Here is a 19,450-nt window from a genome sequence, read left to right as displayed (position 1 = left end):
TCCAGGGACATGATGTAAGCCTATCATGCACCTTCTGTGCTTTTCCAACTACCCTACCTGTTCCATCAGGGACACTGAAGTCCATTTCCTTCAGTACTTGTTTATGGCTCAGTTGTGCGTGCAGGTTTTTAACCTCTTTTTAAACCTCCTTCCACAATTCTCCACAGGACCAAGTTCCAAAGTTCACTACACTGTGCATCTGTGTAAAATTGACCCAGTGCCCTTGAGCTTTATCTAACACTGCAAAATATGGAGAACTACCACTGCACATTCACCTCATCTACTGCTTTCCCTGTTCTGTAACAGTCAGGCTCCCTTTTCAGCCACCTCATTCCCACACTGAAACATGCAGCTTTTTGAGTGTTCAGTTCCCTAACTTTTTAGAAGGCCTCTTCTGTATCTTCTGTAACTCCAGTGTATACTCTCTCTCCTCAGGATGGGGAGACCAAGCCCATCATGCAGTGCTCCACCTGTGAGTGCCCCAAGGCTTCCAGGACCTTGCACAGCACCCTCTACCTTGTTCTCACCACCCTGACGATGGTGACATTGGTGGCTTTTTGGCTGCTGCTGCAAATAGGAAAGATCTCAGAATTAGCACCAACAGCTCTCTGAAATCATTATCTGCACACTGTACCTGCCAGCTCTGAATTCTGTTTCATGCAATCACAGTTTGATTATTCCCAGCCACCCAGACCTTCAACACACATACAGCTACAGTGAAGCTTCCAGAAATCATCAGTATCACTGCCATTACTTGAAGACCACAAAGCACCACTCAAAAACATGGAAATTACTGTGTGCATTTCTTACACCACAACATAAGAGAAATGCTGGGTAAGACTGATCTCAGCATAGAACTCTTGGGAGGGGAACAGGGACAAAGTTGTCACCTCCAAGGTTTCTCTCCTGAACAGTGACCATTAAGCCCTTTCTTCCCTTTCTTCCTATCCTTTAGTTAGCTTTCAGTTTTTAAATTTAAGCCACTCTAACAGCAACTTAAGATGTGAAAAACTTGGATACTTCTAAGTAAATTGGACCATCTGAAATGCTTCTATGTTCATTTCCCAATTTATTAGGCAGTGACTTACAAATTACATTAAGCATATCACAGTGAAATTTCACCCTTCTTCCCACACTGTATTTCTTGCCCCATGTCGAATCCTCATACCACCACTAACTTTCCTTTACAGTCTGTAATAAAGAATTCAGATAAAATAAAACATACAGTGTTCAACCACATCTTCTGAAATCTGCCCTCTCTGTACTCTTTCTTATCATATATGGGCAACTCCCATCACTTGGAGGGTATTCTCCGTTCTTGTTATAACAAGGTAGCAGGTATCATTAATGGTTGTTTTAACAGTAAGGCTATCTGGGTTTGAGCTATTTATGGTTTGACATGTCAGTTGATCTCCTCCATCACAAGTCATTTACCTCCTCTATCAAATCCCTAGTGCTTACTTTGCTCTTTTTTTACATTTGGTACAGAGAGCAAAATTTAAATGCCTTTACTTTTGATAGCCACAGACACTGGGTTTGTTTTCCTGGCTTTATTTACTACCATTGACCTTTGGCTATATCTCTTTGGTTTTGTAACCTCTGACTTCCCCAGTCTTTCCTACTGACCTCATTTGGACCAGACTTTGTTTTAGAATTCTGTTTAAATTCAAATGGCCTCTTCAATCTTGCCAAAAGAACATGTCTCTTCTGTTTCCTCTGGACTCTGTATATGAGGTCTCCCAACTCCTCTCACCTCACTGAAGCATTAAGGTTAAGCAATACGGTAACTGCATATATTCCTTTCATATTGGCCAGTGTGATGGTCATTTCAACCTAACAGTGGAGATTAATCAGTTCCACAGAATCACAGGATAGTCTGGGTTGGAAGGGACCTTTAAAAGCCATCTAGTTCCAACCACCTTGCAATAATCAGGCACATCTTCAACTGGATAAGGTTGCTCAGAAAACCCTTTCAGCCTAACTCCAAACATGTCCAGGGATGAGTCTTGCACCACCTTTGTGGGCAACCTGTTCCACTATCTCCCATCTTCACTTGCCCATTATTGCTTTCAGCACAGCCCAGTTAGCAATGCCCTGGGTACCTAGGGGACACTGCTCCATAGAGCAACTTCACACACTGCACACTTTGAGGACCAGCTGATGATCTGAATGAACTTTGACAGTTCTGATGGGCAGGTATAGCAGACAACCACTGGGTGTTTGCAGTGTCAGGTTCTGGCTCATGTAATACAACATCTTGACAGGGATGAGCCAGATACCATCACTGCTGGATGTAACAAGGAGCCCAAAATGTGGTCTTTTAAAACAACATGCGATGGAAGTGTGGGGAAGGAGCAGTACATGCAGTGGGTCATAAGAAGGGTATTTCCCTCTGTGAAAGCTTAGGAGGTGCTAGCAGTGAAGTGCTCAATTAAATGTGTTTTGGGTTCACCTGGGAAAGCAAAGTTATTCAGATTCCCATCTAACCTGCCACAGTCTACATTACTGGTTTAGTTAACTCTAAACTGGATTACTGTAATGCTCTTTACAAGCACATCTGATTACTCAGATGCTTAGGGGACTCAGAATAGAGGTGAGGTCTGTTTACTTGTGGTGAACATATAAACAGGTTTGGTAATGTAGGAGAGGAGCACATCTATTTGATTACTCCATCTTGTTACATGTACTAGTAGAACAAAAATTAGTCAGAATTCCCTAGAATGAAGTTTGGCATTCCACCAAGAACACATGACAACGCGGATCAATACCACAGAAAAGAACCTCTCCTGCCAGGGCAACTGGCTGCCACCAGCATATAATATCCTTCCAGAGATTTGTGAGTACACTGGTAATCTGCAGAATTTAGACTGAGACCTACACTTGGAACACTGTGCTCCCACAGAAGTCTGCACACAGTGGTCCATGAACCTTACAAGAACTTGCAAAGTTTTGGCTTGACTGCTGAAAGAGCAACTATGACCAGTGACTTTTAAATGCTGGAAGAGTGAATAATTAGAGTCAAACTTTATTTCATTAATGCCCTATTTCTTTAATTACAGAACCTGAGGACTACATAATTTAAATAAACCTCTACAAACTCAATCATACTTAAATGCTGCAAAGAGCTACTGCTGCAGAAATTAAGGAGCTCATTTTTCTAATGCCAAGCTGAAAGCACTCCAGGCTTTGAAATGGAGAAACGAGTCAGAAGAATGGACACAACTGGACAAAACAGCCTGAAGTCAGTAAGAACTCAGTGGCAAGATGTAACTCAAACATTAAACTCTTCTTGCTGAGTTCAGTGTGATCCACAACCAAATTATTTTAGGCAAATGAAATCAGTCATTAGTAGGGATGTACACTGACAGATTTGTTTTCAGCTGCAGCTGAGGTTTATCTAACTCCAAGTCTCCAGCACTGTGAAAAACATAAGGGATCCTAAACATTAGTATGCAAACCAAAAACTGAAGTGAAGCTAACAGTAAACAAACACAAAATAGATTTGGAAGTATATGCACATTCATGGTTTCTGGTCATAAAAACTGTACCATGTTACTGGTGTGCAACAGCAGTCAGACTTAAACCCAACTACTTCACCGTAGCTGCTCTACCTTTCTAATCTTGCTCTACTAAAATGGTAGAACAGTAACTGCTGAAAATACAAAAATTGCAACCAATGTGCCTACCAAACAAGCCCTCCACAAAGACATTCCAATGAGGCTGGGTTGTGTCTAAGGGGTCCCATTAGGCTTACTGTTTATAGGGGGAAAAAAATCTGTAAATAAGCTGCAGGTAAAAATAAAGCCCTTATTCATCAGCAGGTGACAAAGTTGTATCTTTATTATTCATAGATGGCTAAATTCCATGCTGTTGGCTCCATGGTTTTTTTCTGCAAGACCAACAGGTTTTCCAATCTCTGATCCCAGGGTAAAACTCCTTCCCCAAAAACAATCACTGATAGGCTGGAGGGCAAAAAAAATTATGAAATTATTCTGTACATGCTTACAGATCAGTAAACTTTGTGCAGCAGTTAGTAATATAATCTGTAAATGTGCAGATAAACAGCTTCAGGTATGGATTGATTTAAATGCAACAGCTACTGCTTTCCCTAGTTACTTTAGAAACACCAAATGATACAGAAACAGCTGCTGTAGGAATCCTGCTGCCCACCACTATGAAGTTTGATTGAAAATGCAAGGAACAAAACCCAGATAAGACTGCAGGGAATTCATTTGTAAAGGTAACTTTCCATAAAGCCATAAACTCCTGAGATGACATTATTCCTCAAGAGATGTAAGAAGTCAGACCCTTAGAGGCTCACTGTCCTGTGCACTCCTCTCCACAGGAATACCTGTTGACCCAAAGGCATGCAGGATGCTTTAGAGAACTAAGCAGAGCTTATAGGCTCACAGATTCCAGCAGGCAGTAAAAGGAAGGAAGTAAACAGCAAGAGGATCAGACAAATTTACAGAATGATTCAAAAATATTGTTTAAATTTAAATAATTTCTTGAGGATACTATGAAACAGCCAAGCTTTAAAGTGGTGGACTCACACACAGATTTGGGCATTGTAAACTAATATAAAGATGTTTTGGTGGATTTTATAGGGATAAGATGAAAAACAGAAATGTCTGAGGACAAATTATGTCTGGTCTTACTGGCAAAAGTATAAACAGAGGAAAAGTAGCAAGCAATTAGATATAAAAGGAACAGGATTCTAACTGGTCTTTGAAGACATCTTTAAACTCAATGCAGGAAAGAGAGTCAGTGAAGGATTTTTTAAAAAAGTACCTTAAAATTTTCAGGTGGATATGAAAGACAACAGAAAGTAGATTTTTAAATGCTGCAGTCTAGACAGAATGCAAGAAAGTAACAAAAAGCAAGTGTCTCAAAAAAAAAAAAAGCAGGGTCAAAAAAGTGCATAAAGTGCAAAAATTATGGAAACAAGATAAGATTTAGTACTTTCACTTCTAATATTACAATTCAATCCAAGTGTATCATCTTGTATCTATTTCAATGGATTGAATACCAAATATCAGTACAGATTTACTTGCATACCAAAGTTCTGACATCTGATTCCCAGGCTGGGACTGCATCTCAATACAGATGCAATTATTGAGCTGGACACCATGAACTAGCAGGTAATACAATTTTGGTTTACACACAATTAGATGTACAGGCCTGTGAACTTGGTTATCATCTTCTTTTTCCCTTGCCTTCTGTTGCACTTACCTGTTTCAAATTCACACACTGAATACCAGTCACACCACGGCTCCCATCTCTAATGCTAGGAATGCTTACTTAATAGACTGAATTCCAATGTGGAAAATACTAAAAAGACTTGCACCATGAACAGACTTTATGCATTTTTACACATCCTTCTCCAGATCCATCCCTAAGTTACTGACTCAAGCAAAACCGGAAAAAAAACTGAATTACATTTTCCATAAGGACATGTGATGGTAGAATCAAAAATATCCTATACCAAAATTAGTGCAGTATGGGAGGTTTGCATGGCAAAACACACATCATTGGTTTCCTAAAAATCCCTGCTTTGGTAGCAACCTAATGAAGCCTCTGTCTGAGGTTATGACCATACAGAAAACACACAACTGCATGGTTTACAGTGGAAATATGGACAGGGCAAGTGTGTAATAGCAGCTATATGGAGACTTACTTTCTACCCTATTAGTTATGCTAAACTAAGTTAAGAGACACAGGCACTAAAAATGCTTTCCTATGTAATACAGAACTGTACTAGTGTTACCAAAAAAACCAACCAAACAAAAAAAAGGCAAAACTGATTTAACAGTCATAATTTTGTAATTAATCAGTGAAACCCATTGCTACACAGACATTAGAACCAGGTGAGTTTTGGTGGTTCTTTTTCTTTTAAAACCTCCCTACACCGAGCATCACTCCCCAGAAAAGCATCACATCTTCCTAGAAAGACATTACCGTTAATGTTGTCACAGTAGTAAAAGTGTTCATCTTTCAGAGAGGGGCATGCAGAAACCAGCTCCTGCAGACCTGCCCCAGTTACAGAGAGACAGCCCGAGAGGTTCAGGTGCTCCAGATGTGGCAGTCCTCCTCCCAGAGTCAGCGCCCTGTGGGGACACACAAGAGAGCGTTAGGAGCACAGACAAGGGCCCCCTGCACCACCCCATCACAGAGCTGCTGCACCTCCTGCAACACACACACCCCTAGGGAACCACTGAGCTTCAAACCTGGCACTTCTGTACTCTCTTTTAGAGGGGGATCATCCCTGAGCCACACAACAGACCTGGACAGATTTCTACAGAAGCAAGACTTTAGCAGGAAACCACTTTTTTATGGATGACATCAGACATGACCGACTATTTCAAAGAACTACAAAGCCATTCTTCTTCAAAATACCAATTATTTTGTCAGCTCTTGCAAGGTGATGTATACTCCTCATCTCACACTAAAACATGACACTCCCAAGTTTGGTTATTTTTATGCTTCCCAAAGTTTGACCTTTTTTTTTGTTAGACTTATTTTAGTGTTTTCCTAGGACTGACAGCAGAGCTTCTCTCTGCCAAAGCACCATCTTATTGTTCAAATGTAGTTCTCTAGCTTTCTCTGAGTGTAAGAGAATTTGGCTGCTGATTCAACAGGCACACAGATGTGCCACACCTGAGCAATTACTCCATTGAACCTGCCCTCTTCTCTGTGAGCCAGCCCAAGCTCAAGCAGAAACAAGCTCACCCACCTGAAAAAATCCCACCAGGCTTGAATCACCAAACTGCAGATTCAAGCCAGGATTTAAAACTGAAGATGCCTTCAGAGCACCACTGTACAATCTTCTCCTGTCAGCAGGGAGAAGTAGAACTGCAGGCCACAAAAGCAGCCATCAGGTAACAATTTACATGGAGTAAATGGACTGGCATGTGTTTGTACTAGGGGGTTTCACTCTCTTCCCCCAGGGACTCCAGTACTCTTGTGACTACGAGAAGCACTTGTTGCAACACACTCTCAGCTCCTAAATACTTTTCCCCAAAAAGCACCAATGGGCAACCAGCAATGCAATTAAACCCTTGCTGTGACTCAGTGACAAAATCTCCCTTTGCTCCCACACTACTGAGTCATGAAAAACCAGACCAGTAACCTGTAAAATACACACAGCACAACCTAAGCAGCACCTAACAAAATCTGTCAGGACAAGTCCACTGCAACACTTGAAGAGAAACAAGCTGCAACACAATGCCCAGGTATCTGAAGCATACCCTGAGGAAGGGTAACACTGGTGAGGGAGTGTCAGAAGAATCACCAGAGACACCTGAATAGCTGGTACTTGTGAACATCAAACGGGGACAGAATCTCAGGAGAGACAAACTGATGCCAGCAGCACCTCACACTACTCCTCAGTTTACCAGAGCAAACAGCACAGAAATGCATGAAGTCTTCTCACTCCAAGAAGCTTTAATTAGCCCTTAGTGCTGCAGCACACCTGAGCAGCAGGCTGCAAGTACCCCAGCCTCATCCCATTTTCACTACAAAGCAGTAACTACATTTTTCTGACAATACCAAGTATCAGTGGCAATAGCAAACAGAAAATTCTGTAGCTCACGAAGCCATCTCCATGTTCAAGTCAAACATTTTTTCTCCTCCTTTAACTGTTATATGAGGCTGCACTGAACATGTTGTTCTGCACATACAGAATTATCACAGAATCATTTGGGTTGGAAAAGACTCTTGGGATAATCACATCCAACTGTTAACCCAGCACTGCCAAATCCACCACTAACAGCACCAAGTGTCACATCCTTTGAATACCTCCAGGTATGCCACTTCCCATGGCAGCCTCTTCCAATACTTGAAAACCTTTCAGTGAAGAATTTTTTTCTAATGGCCAATCTAAACATCCTCTGGTGCAACTTGAGGCCATTTTCTCTTGTTACTTGAGAGAAGAGACCCCACTTGGCTACAGCCTCCTTTCAGGTGGGTGTGAAGAGCAGGAAGATCACCCCTGAGCCTCCTTTCCTCCAGGCTGAGCCCCCCCAGCCACTCCTTAGCAGACCTGTGTTCCAGAGCTTTCCCCATCTCCACTGCCCTTCTCTGGGTATAGTCCAGCCCCTCAATGCCTTCCTTGCAGTGAGGAGCCCAAAAGTGAGCACAGGATTTGAGGTGTGGTCTCACCAGGGTCAAGAACAAAAGGACAGTCACTGTCCTGGGCACACTATTGCTGATACTGGCCAGGTGCCACCTGGGCACACCTGGCTCCTGTTTACTCACTATCAATCAGCACCCCCAGGTCCTTTTCTACCAGGCAGCTTTCCAGCCACTCTGTCCCAGCCTGCAGCACTGCCTGGGATGGTTGTGACCCAAGGGCAGGACCTGGTACTTCACCTCATTGAACAAACAACTGGCCTCAGCTCATTGATTCAGCCTGTCACTAAATTATATTGTTATCCAGACAGGTTCATCGAGATGTTACTCCAGTTTTACAGAATTTTAAGCATACTGCAGGCATAATGAAAAGATTAGTGAATCAACACAATTTCTTAACAATAAATCACTAACAAGTCTAAAAGCATTAATACTGTTTAGAATAACAAATCCACAAAAATACTTGACTTCAAAAGACAGATATAAAAGATTTTACTGTTATCTCCAAAAGAAAAGCTGGAAAAACTTTTCAAGTCTAGTACTGTAACTATTTAAGAGGGAAAGACCGCTTAAAACTTACCAGTTTCTTCAATAAAAATGTTTCTAGTGAAATTATGCATTCATCCCAAAATGGTCCAACAAACAAAATCAGAAAAAATATCCCACAGCAAAATAGTCTGAAAACATCTCCTCACCTGAGAGCACGGTCTGTTATCTGGTAACAGCCTGACAGACTGAGGAACTGAAGAACTCGTGCAGTCTCCTCCTCTGTTTTTTCACTCCCAGAGTATGCACAGTCTTTTTTCTCTGACTGCTTAGTCCTTATTGGTTTTCTACACAGTGCAGAGGACTCTGGAAGTGCTCGGATAGTTCTTAGTGCTGTCCCAGCACAACAAAAGGAGTGACCGCAGTAAATCAAGTCAGTAGAAGCACAGTGCTGCTGCCACCCTCTAGTCCTTAACCCATAAATGTCTCTGTTGTAGCACAATGCAGAACAATTAATATGGGATGTTGGTTCCATAAGACAAAATCCTTCAACATTCCTGTGTCTCCACTCTGCAGCATCTTCAATGTCAGCTAAATCATCTGCATCTAGCATCCACACATAAGCAGAACTGAAGTTTTCTGAGCCGTCAGGTTTAGTCCAGTGCTGCTCACCATTTCCTCCCTGAATGAGATTTTCATTGCTGATTTCATGCAAACCATTATACTTCTGGTTGGACTGCAGTGTAATCTCTCTGTTTTTCCACAAAGTCTTAGCACTCCTGTTCCTGCAGCTTTTCAGAATACCTCTGGTGTGATGAGTTGATATGATACCCAGTGCTCTGGAAATCCTCTCTATAGCCACATCTGTAATTTTTTCACATCCAGACAGATCAAGGTGGCGTAGATTTTGACAATACCCAACTGAAGACCAACTGAAATCGGGGGGGGGAAAAAAGAAGTGATTTGGTTGAGTGGTGGTGGTTAAGTTTTTATAGGTTTTGCTCAGAAACAACTGTTAAGGCTAAAAGTATGAAAAAACACTTCACAAATAAAGTACTTTTATTAATTCACATAATATATAGAGAAGCTACCCCAGGCAGATTAGATTTGATACTCCAAGTGCTCTGTATATGCCTAGAAAAATTATGTCTAGAGAAACATGAAATCATTCATGAATCAGTAACAACTTATATTTCTCCATGTACTGAGACTTAAAAGAAGTCCAAAGTTACTATACACTGAATAAATGTTTGAATAATAGATCAGACAGCAAGCACCAAATACACACATAACAATATTGAAAAACAAGTGGATTATACTCACCAGAAGCTACTATGAGACATCTGAGTTACTAAACATTAAAATTACTTCTTAAAAGGCTGAAAATACCAAACCAGCAAATTTCACCCCCAAAATTTCATCTCCAAAAAACACATCTGAGATTCCATACTCAGTCTGAAGTATTGTAACAGTTGTAATTTCTAGAATTTTGAGTTTCTCAAGCTTGGCTGAAATGACAGTGTACTTAGATCATATGTCCTCCTGTCCTTTCCCATTTTTCCTAGGAATACTAGATGGATTCCTGAAACAGAACCTGTGTTTCTAATTATTCCATCATTAATTAAAAATCAGACTTTTCCATTTTAACAAAAGCTTACTCCATTAGTCTTACCTTTTGCAAGTGGAATGGAAATTTTACCTACAGTAATATTTTTACATTATTAGCTATAAAAGTATGTGATTTAACTGATCTTTACCTATCCATAGTTAAAGTTACCATAATTTACTACTTTAAGTAAATTTACTATAAGTAAATTAATATTAAATTTCAATTTATATAAATATTTTAATTTATCTGATTTTACTATAAATTTACTATAAGTAATTTACTTCTATAAGTGACTATTTATATAACTCATTTTCTGAGTTACAAATTGGAGTGTTGTAAATACAGATATATGATGAGTGGCAAATAAGGTAAATTTCACTAGATACTGACTTCTGAGCCCTGAAAATTCTATTAAGCTTTTATTTCAAATAAAACTTCTTATACAAGCTGCAGGGTGTTGCTACCAGGATCCATGCTGGTAAGATTTTGTGTGGTGTTCACACTACCTGAGAGCACTACATGATATAAATGCAGAACACTGAAATACCTGCTGAGTTTCAATACCACAGTCAGACCCACTGGTGCAGGCTCTGCATCCATACACCATCCCACTGACATCAATGACATTTCTGCAGGCCTCAGTAACTCAGGAACCCACAGACAATACACCTAAGCCTTAGAGCTTTGCCTGTCATTTGATTGGAGTGTCTGAAATAGCAATATTCCACACCCTAGCAGCTGTAGCAGGCCAAGAGAACTTCCTTAACTGAGCAACTCCATAAAAATCTATGGACAAGTTATTAATATTAGAGAAAAATCACAACTATTGTTATGGGTAGGTACACACTGATAGGTAAAAAGCATCCAAGAGTGAACACAGAGAATTTTACATGGCCACTACAAAGTTACATGCTTTACTTGATATTTTAGTGATTTGTTACCCTGGTTTAGTTCTTAGTCACAAGTCACATGGGAGTTAATAATTTGATTTATCTTTATTTCTTTCATTCTTGGCAATGGACTAAGAAATGTTTGAATGTTTCTGCCCCACATTCAAAAACCTGGGTTATAAGTTTTTTTAAAGGAAACAACAATTATCTAACCTTTCAAATACAGAGTCTGAAATATCAGTTTGAGTGAGATCCAAATATTCCAAGTTGGGGCAAAGCTCCAAGATCTGTCTAACCTGAAAAAAGAAAGGAAAATAATCAGTAAAGATACAAGCCACTAGGGCTACACACAGTGTCTAGAGACAACTTACAAATTAGCATTGTTTTGCACTGCAACCCACTTACACTCCCCAAACACTTCAGTTATTAATTAAAGACTGCACAGCCACAGTTATTAAATGCAAGTTTCAAATCACACACCATTTTGCTGGACACTGCAGAACTGTAGGCCAGGACCAGTGTCTTCACTGAGGAGCCTACAAGCGGGAGGACATGATGAATTAGGCCATGAAGTAAACGTTTTTCCATTTGTGCTATATTAATGGCAAGTGAATCTTCAGCTGCTTCTTCTGCAAAATAAACCCAGAGAGAAAGAATTAAAATCATTAAAGGACTTGGAGAAATATTTACTACAGGTTATGTACTGCTCAGGGCAGCCCGGAGCAGCTGTTTCCAACAACTCGCTTTAGATATCGAAATTCTATCTCACAGAGCATTTCATACATCTATTTATCTATCTATATATCTATCTAGATATATCTATAGCTGTAATTTAACAGCTTAGGACAAATTTTAAATCAAGCCTAGAGTGCATCAGGATGCAAGATGATTCATCCAAACTTTCTGAAGAGATGAAGCCTAGCCTGTACCTTCAGACACATCTCCATAACTCTTCTACCTCCTCTCATGTTTGCTCTTCCCTAGACAAATTAATTCCAGTCATTAAAATCAGATGCCTGCTTGTCTCCTACCAACTCCATCTCCCATTTTTCCACTCAGCTTGTTTCTTACAGCTATGTCATCTTCACCAAAATCAATTTTACCTACCAGATTCATCTATGTCAGCATCTTCATCCCATTCCTGGAAAGCACGACTTTCATCTTTTCTGTTTTTCACCCATTCCTCATCAGGTTCAGTCTCAGTATCTGCAGCAGGACCACTGTACCAATCACCTACTCACCACAATCCCCAAAAAGAAGGAAAAAAAAGTCAATAAAAATTTCTCACTGCAGCAGAAATCAGCACTGAAAGCTTTTCAGTATACTGTGACCTGATTTAAGAGACATAAATGAATTTCAAATTCATCTCAACTAAGACTGGACTAAACCTTAAAATAATTATTTGTTTGATCTTTATCCTTAAGCTTCAAAAGATTCTTAGAACAGTTTCAGTACCACCCCAGAACTTACAGCTTAGTCTGCCTGTCTGATACACACCTGCTGTCCTCACTTAGTAGGGACCAATATGATCACAAAAATAACAGAAACAATTATGGAATATTTGGACTGTCTAGGTGCTCAAGTTCCTTCTGGTAAATAATTATTCATCAGTTTTTAGTCTAATACTTGGTTGAAGAGATCTCTCTTTTCCTCTGAAGTATCACAAATATACAGTTAACCAGCCTGGTTTTAGTCCCTGCATGTGACAACTCCAAGACCACAAAAAACCAAATTCTGAAAGTATCCTACTTAAAACAGCTACAGAATACTTGTAACATACATATGACTCAAATCAATACACAATCATTTTTTAGAACATCTGGATGAACATGAAGATCAGCAACAGCTCTGCTGCTTTAGCTGGTAAAGCACCCCTTCCCCCTTGAGGTGAGTGCACAGGCATTAATTTACTTCTAGTTTGGATATATGGCAGCACTGGGCTCAGGATAAGCAGCTCTGCTGCCTCCCTCAATGTACACATAGTGAAAAACAAACCACCTTATTGAGCTGTCTCACAGGGGGGAACCCTACTCTTCCTAAAGCAAGAGCAACTCCTGTTGAGTCATAGCTAAAAGAACAATGTTTCTTCTATGAATAACACAATGACAATGAAATCCTAATTGACTGTCAACCATGAAGGTTTTGGTAACATTCTTCATCATCTTTAATCCATCTTCATATTGCATAAGAAGCCTCAGAGGCCTTCTGTGTACTAGAAGGGGAAAAAAAGTAAAAAATTTACCTAAGCCTACATAAAAATACAAATTTTTTCCCCTCCCTGTTGCAGTAAATCCCATCTGAGAAGCTTCCACCCAGTTAGAGCACTTCTGTACAAACAACTGTAGTAGTACAAACAGTACATCATGAGAGCTGCTTCCTGTGTTGTGCCAAATCAGATTTAGAAGCACTCATTTTAGCAGTTGCCTATTACCTTTTTTTTGTTGTGTGGGTGTGCAGCACTGAATTATCAAGACACTGTGCTGCAAAAGCAAATTTAAGAATTTGAATTTTGGAGCCTCTCAGTCTTTGCAAGCTCAGGAATCAAACTATTACTTTCAGGATGATTTACCCTAATAAAAAAAATCAGACCAAGAAGTTATTTAATTCCTCCCTGCCTTGTACAAATTTTAGAAGCCATAAAGAATTTATTTTTTATGTATCTCTAAAGCTAAGTTATATAAACACAGCTCTTTCTCTTAAAATCTTAAATGCATACAAAAGACTTATTAAGCAGCACAGACTTTCTCCTTTCACTGAACTACACTGACATGACAGCACGTGAAGCCTGCAGTTCCACACTCCAGTGATTCTTTAATACTCACATAAATATGGACATAAGGCTACAAATACACTCTGATGACTTGTAACTGGCCTCACTGGAATACAGAGTATTTTGTCTATTTGAACAGGTACTTTTGCAAAGGTCATACTTCTCAGTAGGAAATTCTAGTTAACAGAAGAGTTTGAGGGAAAAAAGTTTTAAAAAAACACTTGCTGCAGTAGAAATTACTGAAGTAATTTACCTAAAGAATCAATACTAAAACTAAACATTTATTCAGTTTTCTTTGAAGCTTAACTAGATTGTGAGGAAACATTAGAACTCCACTTATTTTAAACTTCCTTTCTGCAGTTATGCATTTCATTTTTACCTAGTAACCTAAGAAAATAATTTTACTGACATAAGTGTAACAGCAGCACTTATAATTCAAAACTCCTTAGATTATTTAATAATTCAGAAGTTGTATTAGTGAACATAATATCAGCATTCATACAAGCAAAAAAAGGGGGGGAGTTTACCTCAGTTTTCTAGGTAAGGTGGATGCAAAATATGCTCAGGAGTTTCAATCAAGACAACTTCTAGCTTCTTAATTCTACAAGATTGATGTATGTTTTGGAGATTTTCAACATTCAGTCAAGTTTCAGGACACTATCCTTGTCAGAAAGGAAACACCTCACTTGCTCAGCTGCCAGGCTCAGCCTATACTAAAACACTCTTTCTTTCAGGCCCAAAAATTCTGATAATTGATGTGCTTCCAAAGGAGCTACATGGAACTTACCTCTGGCCCAGCGAACAGGGTAAAGATGTTTCCACAGAGATCCAGTTTTAGCCAACTGTGACCATTCAGTGCTTACTTGACTACACTGACATAACTCTTGGGGATTAAGGTAACTGAAAATGGTCACCATTACTTCAGGAGGGAGATTAGTAATATTTGTGGTGTGCCCTGTTACTTCGGTTTCTGAAATACAGAAAGCACGTGTTAATTGAAGCACAGCCTCACAGCTTTAAGAACAGCAATGCAACTCACATTTTGACTTGAAAAGTCAAAAGTCAAAAAATGTGTCTGAAAAAATTTTAACAACTGTTAAAGATAGGCATTGGTTTGACTTTAAAAAGCTTTCACTGTAATGAAACACCTTGAACAACAACAACAAACCAGGCTCAGTTTTCTGTTTGCCACTTTCTCACCTGGCTCATTCATTCAAAAAAAAAAAAAGTAAATTAATGCTACTCAACCACAGAAAGATGAAAGCCATACCTGCTATAAATGAAATGCTTTAAGAAAAATGCCTTCTGTTGCAGATGGTATCTGTACCTGGTCTGCCACATTCCCAGGAAACAGTACTAGCACGCAGAACCTACCAGCTGGGACCACTCTCGCTGGAAGCACTCAGCCTCTTGACTGGGACACAGAAAAGTTCATGCTCAACTCTTGGCACCTGCCTTGAATATTATTTCTAGCTTTAGCTGCTTAGCATTGACAATTTTAACTTCTGAATGGTGATGAGCCATTCAGGCTGTAAATAAATACTAAGATGAGATAATGCTAAGTACTAGGTGAGAGACTAAAATTTGGCCACTGTAATTAATACTTCAATGGACAGCAGTAGGAACTATTTCCAACAGCTCTCCCTGATCACCATACTGCAAAGAGAGCTGCAAACTATATAAAATAACAAATTCAGAGCTTTGGTTAGTGAGGCCTTTGGCTGTTTTAAGAGATTTTTAATGGCTTTTTTCAGAAAAATTTACTTGAAAAAAGTATTTCTAAAGGAGTTTTCAGGAGCCCTTTGAAATAGCAGGCTTTACTAATAGTGGGGTTTTACTTCTAAAGTGCCTAGAACTTTTACAGAGAGAGAAGCATTAGATTTTTGTTTTGCAAAGAAGCTCCAAAAGTGAGTATAATGTAAACTTTACCACGTCATAAGCTATTGCTACTTCAAAAAATATAATTAAATACAGTTTCACTTATGAATCAATGTATTTATTTGTACAACTAGCATGTTGCTGCATGAATTAGAGAATTTTGCAGGAAAATACAGTTAATCCTGCACAGGACTGCAAGCTATTTTACTTTCTTCCCTTTCTTAAAAATTAATGAAAAATACATATTCTCCTCTCCCAAAGCCTGAAACACAATGATTGCAGAATTACTGTCCCCAAACTGCTATTCCAGCTAGATTTAACAGCAAGTAATGCCACAAAGCTAGGTCTGTCACATTCATCTGTTAAGACTCAATAGTATTTCACAGAATGGACCATGATCTTTTCTGAAGGCTTCACCTGGAGGGCAGAAAACGACCAGTTGAGTAGTTCAGAGAAGTCAAGTTTTATCAAGAAAATCTGATACAGAGTAATTAGTCAAGTTTTTCTAATGAGAGCAGCACATCTTATCAACATCACAATCTCAGCCCTTGAGAGCTTGCTCTACATATCAGACTCACACCAGCCTCACACTTTTAGTACATTAACTCCCCTTCCTTGTGGCATCAGTTCTCTTTTGTTAAGAGAGAAAACTCTAAATACTGACAACTTAGGCTGATTCAGGAGTCATAAAATGAGCCTGAAGTCTACTTTAGTAGTTATTTATTCAAAGTTTCACCAGAAAAGGTAATTGGAGATAAATGCAAAGTAAGTACCCACTTTCAGAACGCACATTTCCTCTCACTTATACACATGCTGCACAGATTCATTCACTTGCATTACTCACAGATCCTTTCTCATTCCTGAGAGGCCCAGGAAAGTTAGGTAGAGGAGCTGGGAAGGTGAATGCTTTTAATCTGAAATATTGTCACTTGGATAACTATTCTGTGTTATTAAAACATCAACAGAAAAAGCTTACAAAGCTTACAAACCAAGAAAGAAATGCAGAGTCTGGAAATAGAAAATATAATTTCAATGGAAGCATGAAATTAGAAGTTAATTACATTTTCCATCTGTTTATTGTATCAAATATTAACATGGGAGGGAAGAGAGAAGAAGACTGTTGACAACAGGTAAACAGTGAAGTACTATCTACCCTACAACCTGCCAAGAAGCTCATATTAAACAATTAAGTTTCTGAAGTTTCAAAACTGGCTTGCAGATACGCCCATTTTATAAGAACTACTCTTTCTGCCCATCCATAACTAGGTACATCAGTAGGTGTGTTTTCTAAATAAAAACTGCAGTTTGAAAGTTACTTTAATTAGATACTTCACCTTGATCTGCCTTCTCATCCACAGAATACTTAAAGACCTTCTGAAGCTCTTCTGCTTGATTCCACTTACTGAGACCTCTGAATTCTTCAGCCTCTTTCTGTGAGCAGTGCTGTGCAATTACTTTCTTCTTAATATCTTTCAGCTCTTCATAAGTGAAGTATTCCATCAACATTGGCTGAAAAACCTAATACAAAGGAAAAAGGGAAAAAAATCTGGTGCTGACAGAAATAGTCAATAATGCTACACAGATCTACCAACACAGAATTTCCTGTTTCAAATTCTCTCCAAGTAAGACATGTAATGCCTTAAGGGAACCTAAGGACAGGACCATGGAAATTTTAAATTCTAACTCTCTCCTTTCTGACAGAACACAGCACAGTATCAGGCAAGCTGTTTTAATTGTTTTCCCTGCCAGAATAAGGAAGGGATTAAAGTTGTTTAACCTATATAACTTATCAAGGTACTCACATGGAAGGCAAAGTAAAAAGGAAGAAAAACATGAGAAAAGACTTCTCATGGACAGACTTGAGAAGATTCTTCCCAGTTTTTGGATACCCATAAATCATCAGACTGGCAGTACTAGTCTGTGTTTCAAATATAGGTCAGAAGCTGTTTGGGAGTGTCAGTTTGAGTCATGAAGCACTGGTTTACAGGACATCTCTTTTCTCATTTAAGTTCTGCTACATATCCATTTAAACTACTTGCTGCAAACAATCCTAGCCCCAATGGACTTCTGTTATCAATTTTTTTAAGAATTAGAATTTCAGCATAAACTTCCTATATTCTCAGTTTCAGAACATGTCACTTTTCAGTCAGAGTACTGAACAATGACACCACAGTCTTGAATGTAAATTAGCATAGCAATAAAAACAGAGAACTAAAAAAACATTGAACCTCTGAGCCAGTTGTCCCTATTCAGTTATTCCAAACCCCAAGGAAGGTCTTCATCACATTTGAAGAAAATCTTTACCTACCTCCTCTTCCTCTTTCATATGAGGAAGGAAATCCCTGGTAAAGGCCTCCAATCTCTCCTTCAGCTGTTTGGCATAGTTTAGCTGTTCATATTCGTTCTGAGAAGAAAGCAAAGACTTAATGGTTACCCAATCTCATCCAGTCATCCAAGGACTGAACTGTCCCATAAAGCAGTGCTTCAAAGGAAAGCCCATTATGCCCTTCCCATGCATGCAGCAGGTTTGCCCTATTTCATGGTGACAATGTTTTTACTTAATGATGCTGACACTGTACTGGCCTGTTAACAGAGCAAAGGTCCCATTTATTCTCTTAGCATATATGAATTCATTTCTCTAATCCCATTTTTACTTTGAAGCAAAGACTGAAATCTGCCAATCTGCAATCTCACACGAAGTTCAAAGTAGTAGCAGACTAATTTAAGTATTTGCATGGTTTGTGTATACAGTGTTCTACGATAAAACAGCTCTACTTGACCTTTTAACTGACTACATTTTACCTTAGTTATTCTAAAATTCTAACTTCCAAATTATAATCAAAATTTACAGTCAGGCTTGCTATATAGATTTTTACTTTGGAAATGGAAAGAATTCTTAAATAAAGATGTAACTGACTTGTAAACGTTCATCCAACCTCATGTATAAATTTGTTAAGAGTACTCTCTGAGTCACTAGTAAGAAGCTGGTTCTGAAATCTGCCCAGTAATTGCAACATACTGAAGTTCCTTCTAACTCTTACTGTGAATGTTGTTTTTCTTTTCAAGCTTCTACAACATCAAGAAATCCTGACTATTACAGAGATAAGATTAAGCCATCAGTTTAAATTAACCACTGAAGAAATCTGGTTTTGCACACTGAAGAAATCAAGTAACAGAATAACACTAGCATCCTATCAGAGAAGGTGAAACACAAAGCCAAGTGTTAAATTTCCTTCTTTCCTTCATTTCCTGATTTGTTAATGAACACAAAACAAAATTTAAGGTTTATTATACATAGGGGAAAAATCATTTGTAGGGTTCCCAAGTCAAAATGAGGCTTAGACTGTAAAACTGAGTCAATCAACTCCATATTTAGTATTTTTCTTACTGAAAATCTGTACCACACATACTAGAAATGTAATGTGGGATGTCAAACTGGAGACTATAGTTCTTACAGGGCAGGAAGGAGGAGTTGAGTTGGGTACCCCAAGAGAAAGACATGGAAGAATTCAAGAAAAATTCTACTGGAGAAGAACTTAGAGATAAGTCACCGTCAAAAAAGCCAGATGCAGAAATAATATTTAGAGTTCTTTGATGACTAGACTACTAACAGGACTGCTGAGCCACAGATTACTGGAAGGAGTATATGAGTCACAGAATAAAACAATGATGCTTTTTTCTGTAAGT

The 19,450-nt window shown here is 38.9% G+C and overlaps 1 protein-coding gene across 1 annotated transcript in view; it reads right to left on the bottom strand.

Moving 5' to 3' along the window:
• Positions 1 to 19,450, bottom strand: part of FBXL5 (F-box and leucine rich repeat protein 5) — a 33,867-nt gene that overhangs the window by 2,258 nt on the left and 12,159 nt on the right. The window contains exons 3-10 of the mRNA XM_054291815.1: positions 18,072 to 18,167; positions 17,098 to 17,281; positions 14,673 to 14,855; positions 12,223 to 12,348; positions 11,596 to 11,744; positions 11,329 to 11,411; positions 8,826 to 9,548; positions 5,959 to 6,107 (exon numbers count right to left, since the gene is read on the bottom strand). Coding sequence (XP_054147790.1) covers positions 5,959 to 6,107; positions 8,826 to 9,548; positions 11,329 to 11,411; positions 11,596 to 11,744; positions 12,223 to 12,348; positions 14,673 to 14,855; positions 17,098 to 17,281; positions 18,072 to 18,167 — 1,693 coding nt within the window. The remainder of the gene's footprint in view (positions 1 to 5,958; positions 6,108 to 8,825; positions 9,549 to 11,328; positions 11,412 to 11,595; positions 11,745 to 12,222; positions 12,349 to 14,672; positions 14,856 to 17,097; positions 17,282 to 18,071; positions 18,168 to 19,450) is intronic.

The sequence above is a fragment of the Melozone crissalis genome, unplaced genomic scaffold (assembly GCF_028551555.1).
Source record: "Melozone crissalis strain CALT ecotype California unplaced genomic scaffold, PUWL_Pcris_2 ptg000006l_1, whole genome shotgun sequence".
Lineage (NCBI taxonomy): Eukaryota > Metazoa > Chordata > Aves > Passeriformes > Passerellidae > Melozone > Melozone crissalis.
Note: the sequence above shows the minus strand (reverse complement) of the source record. Positions and strands in the feature narration are given on the sequence as shown.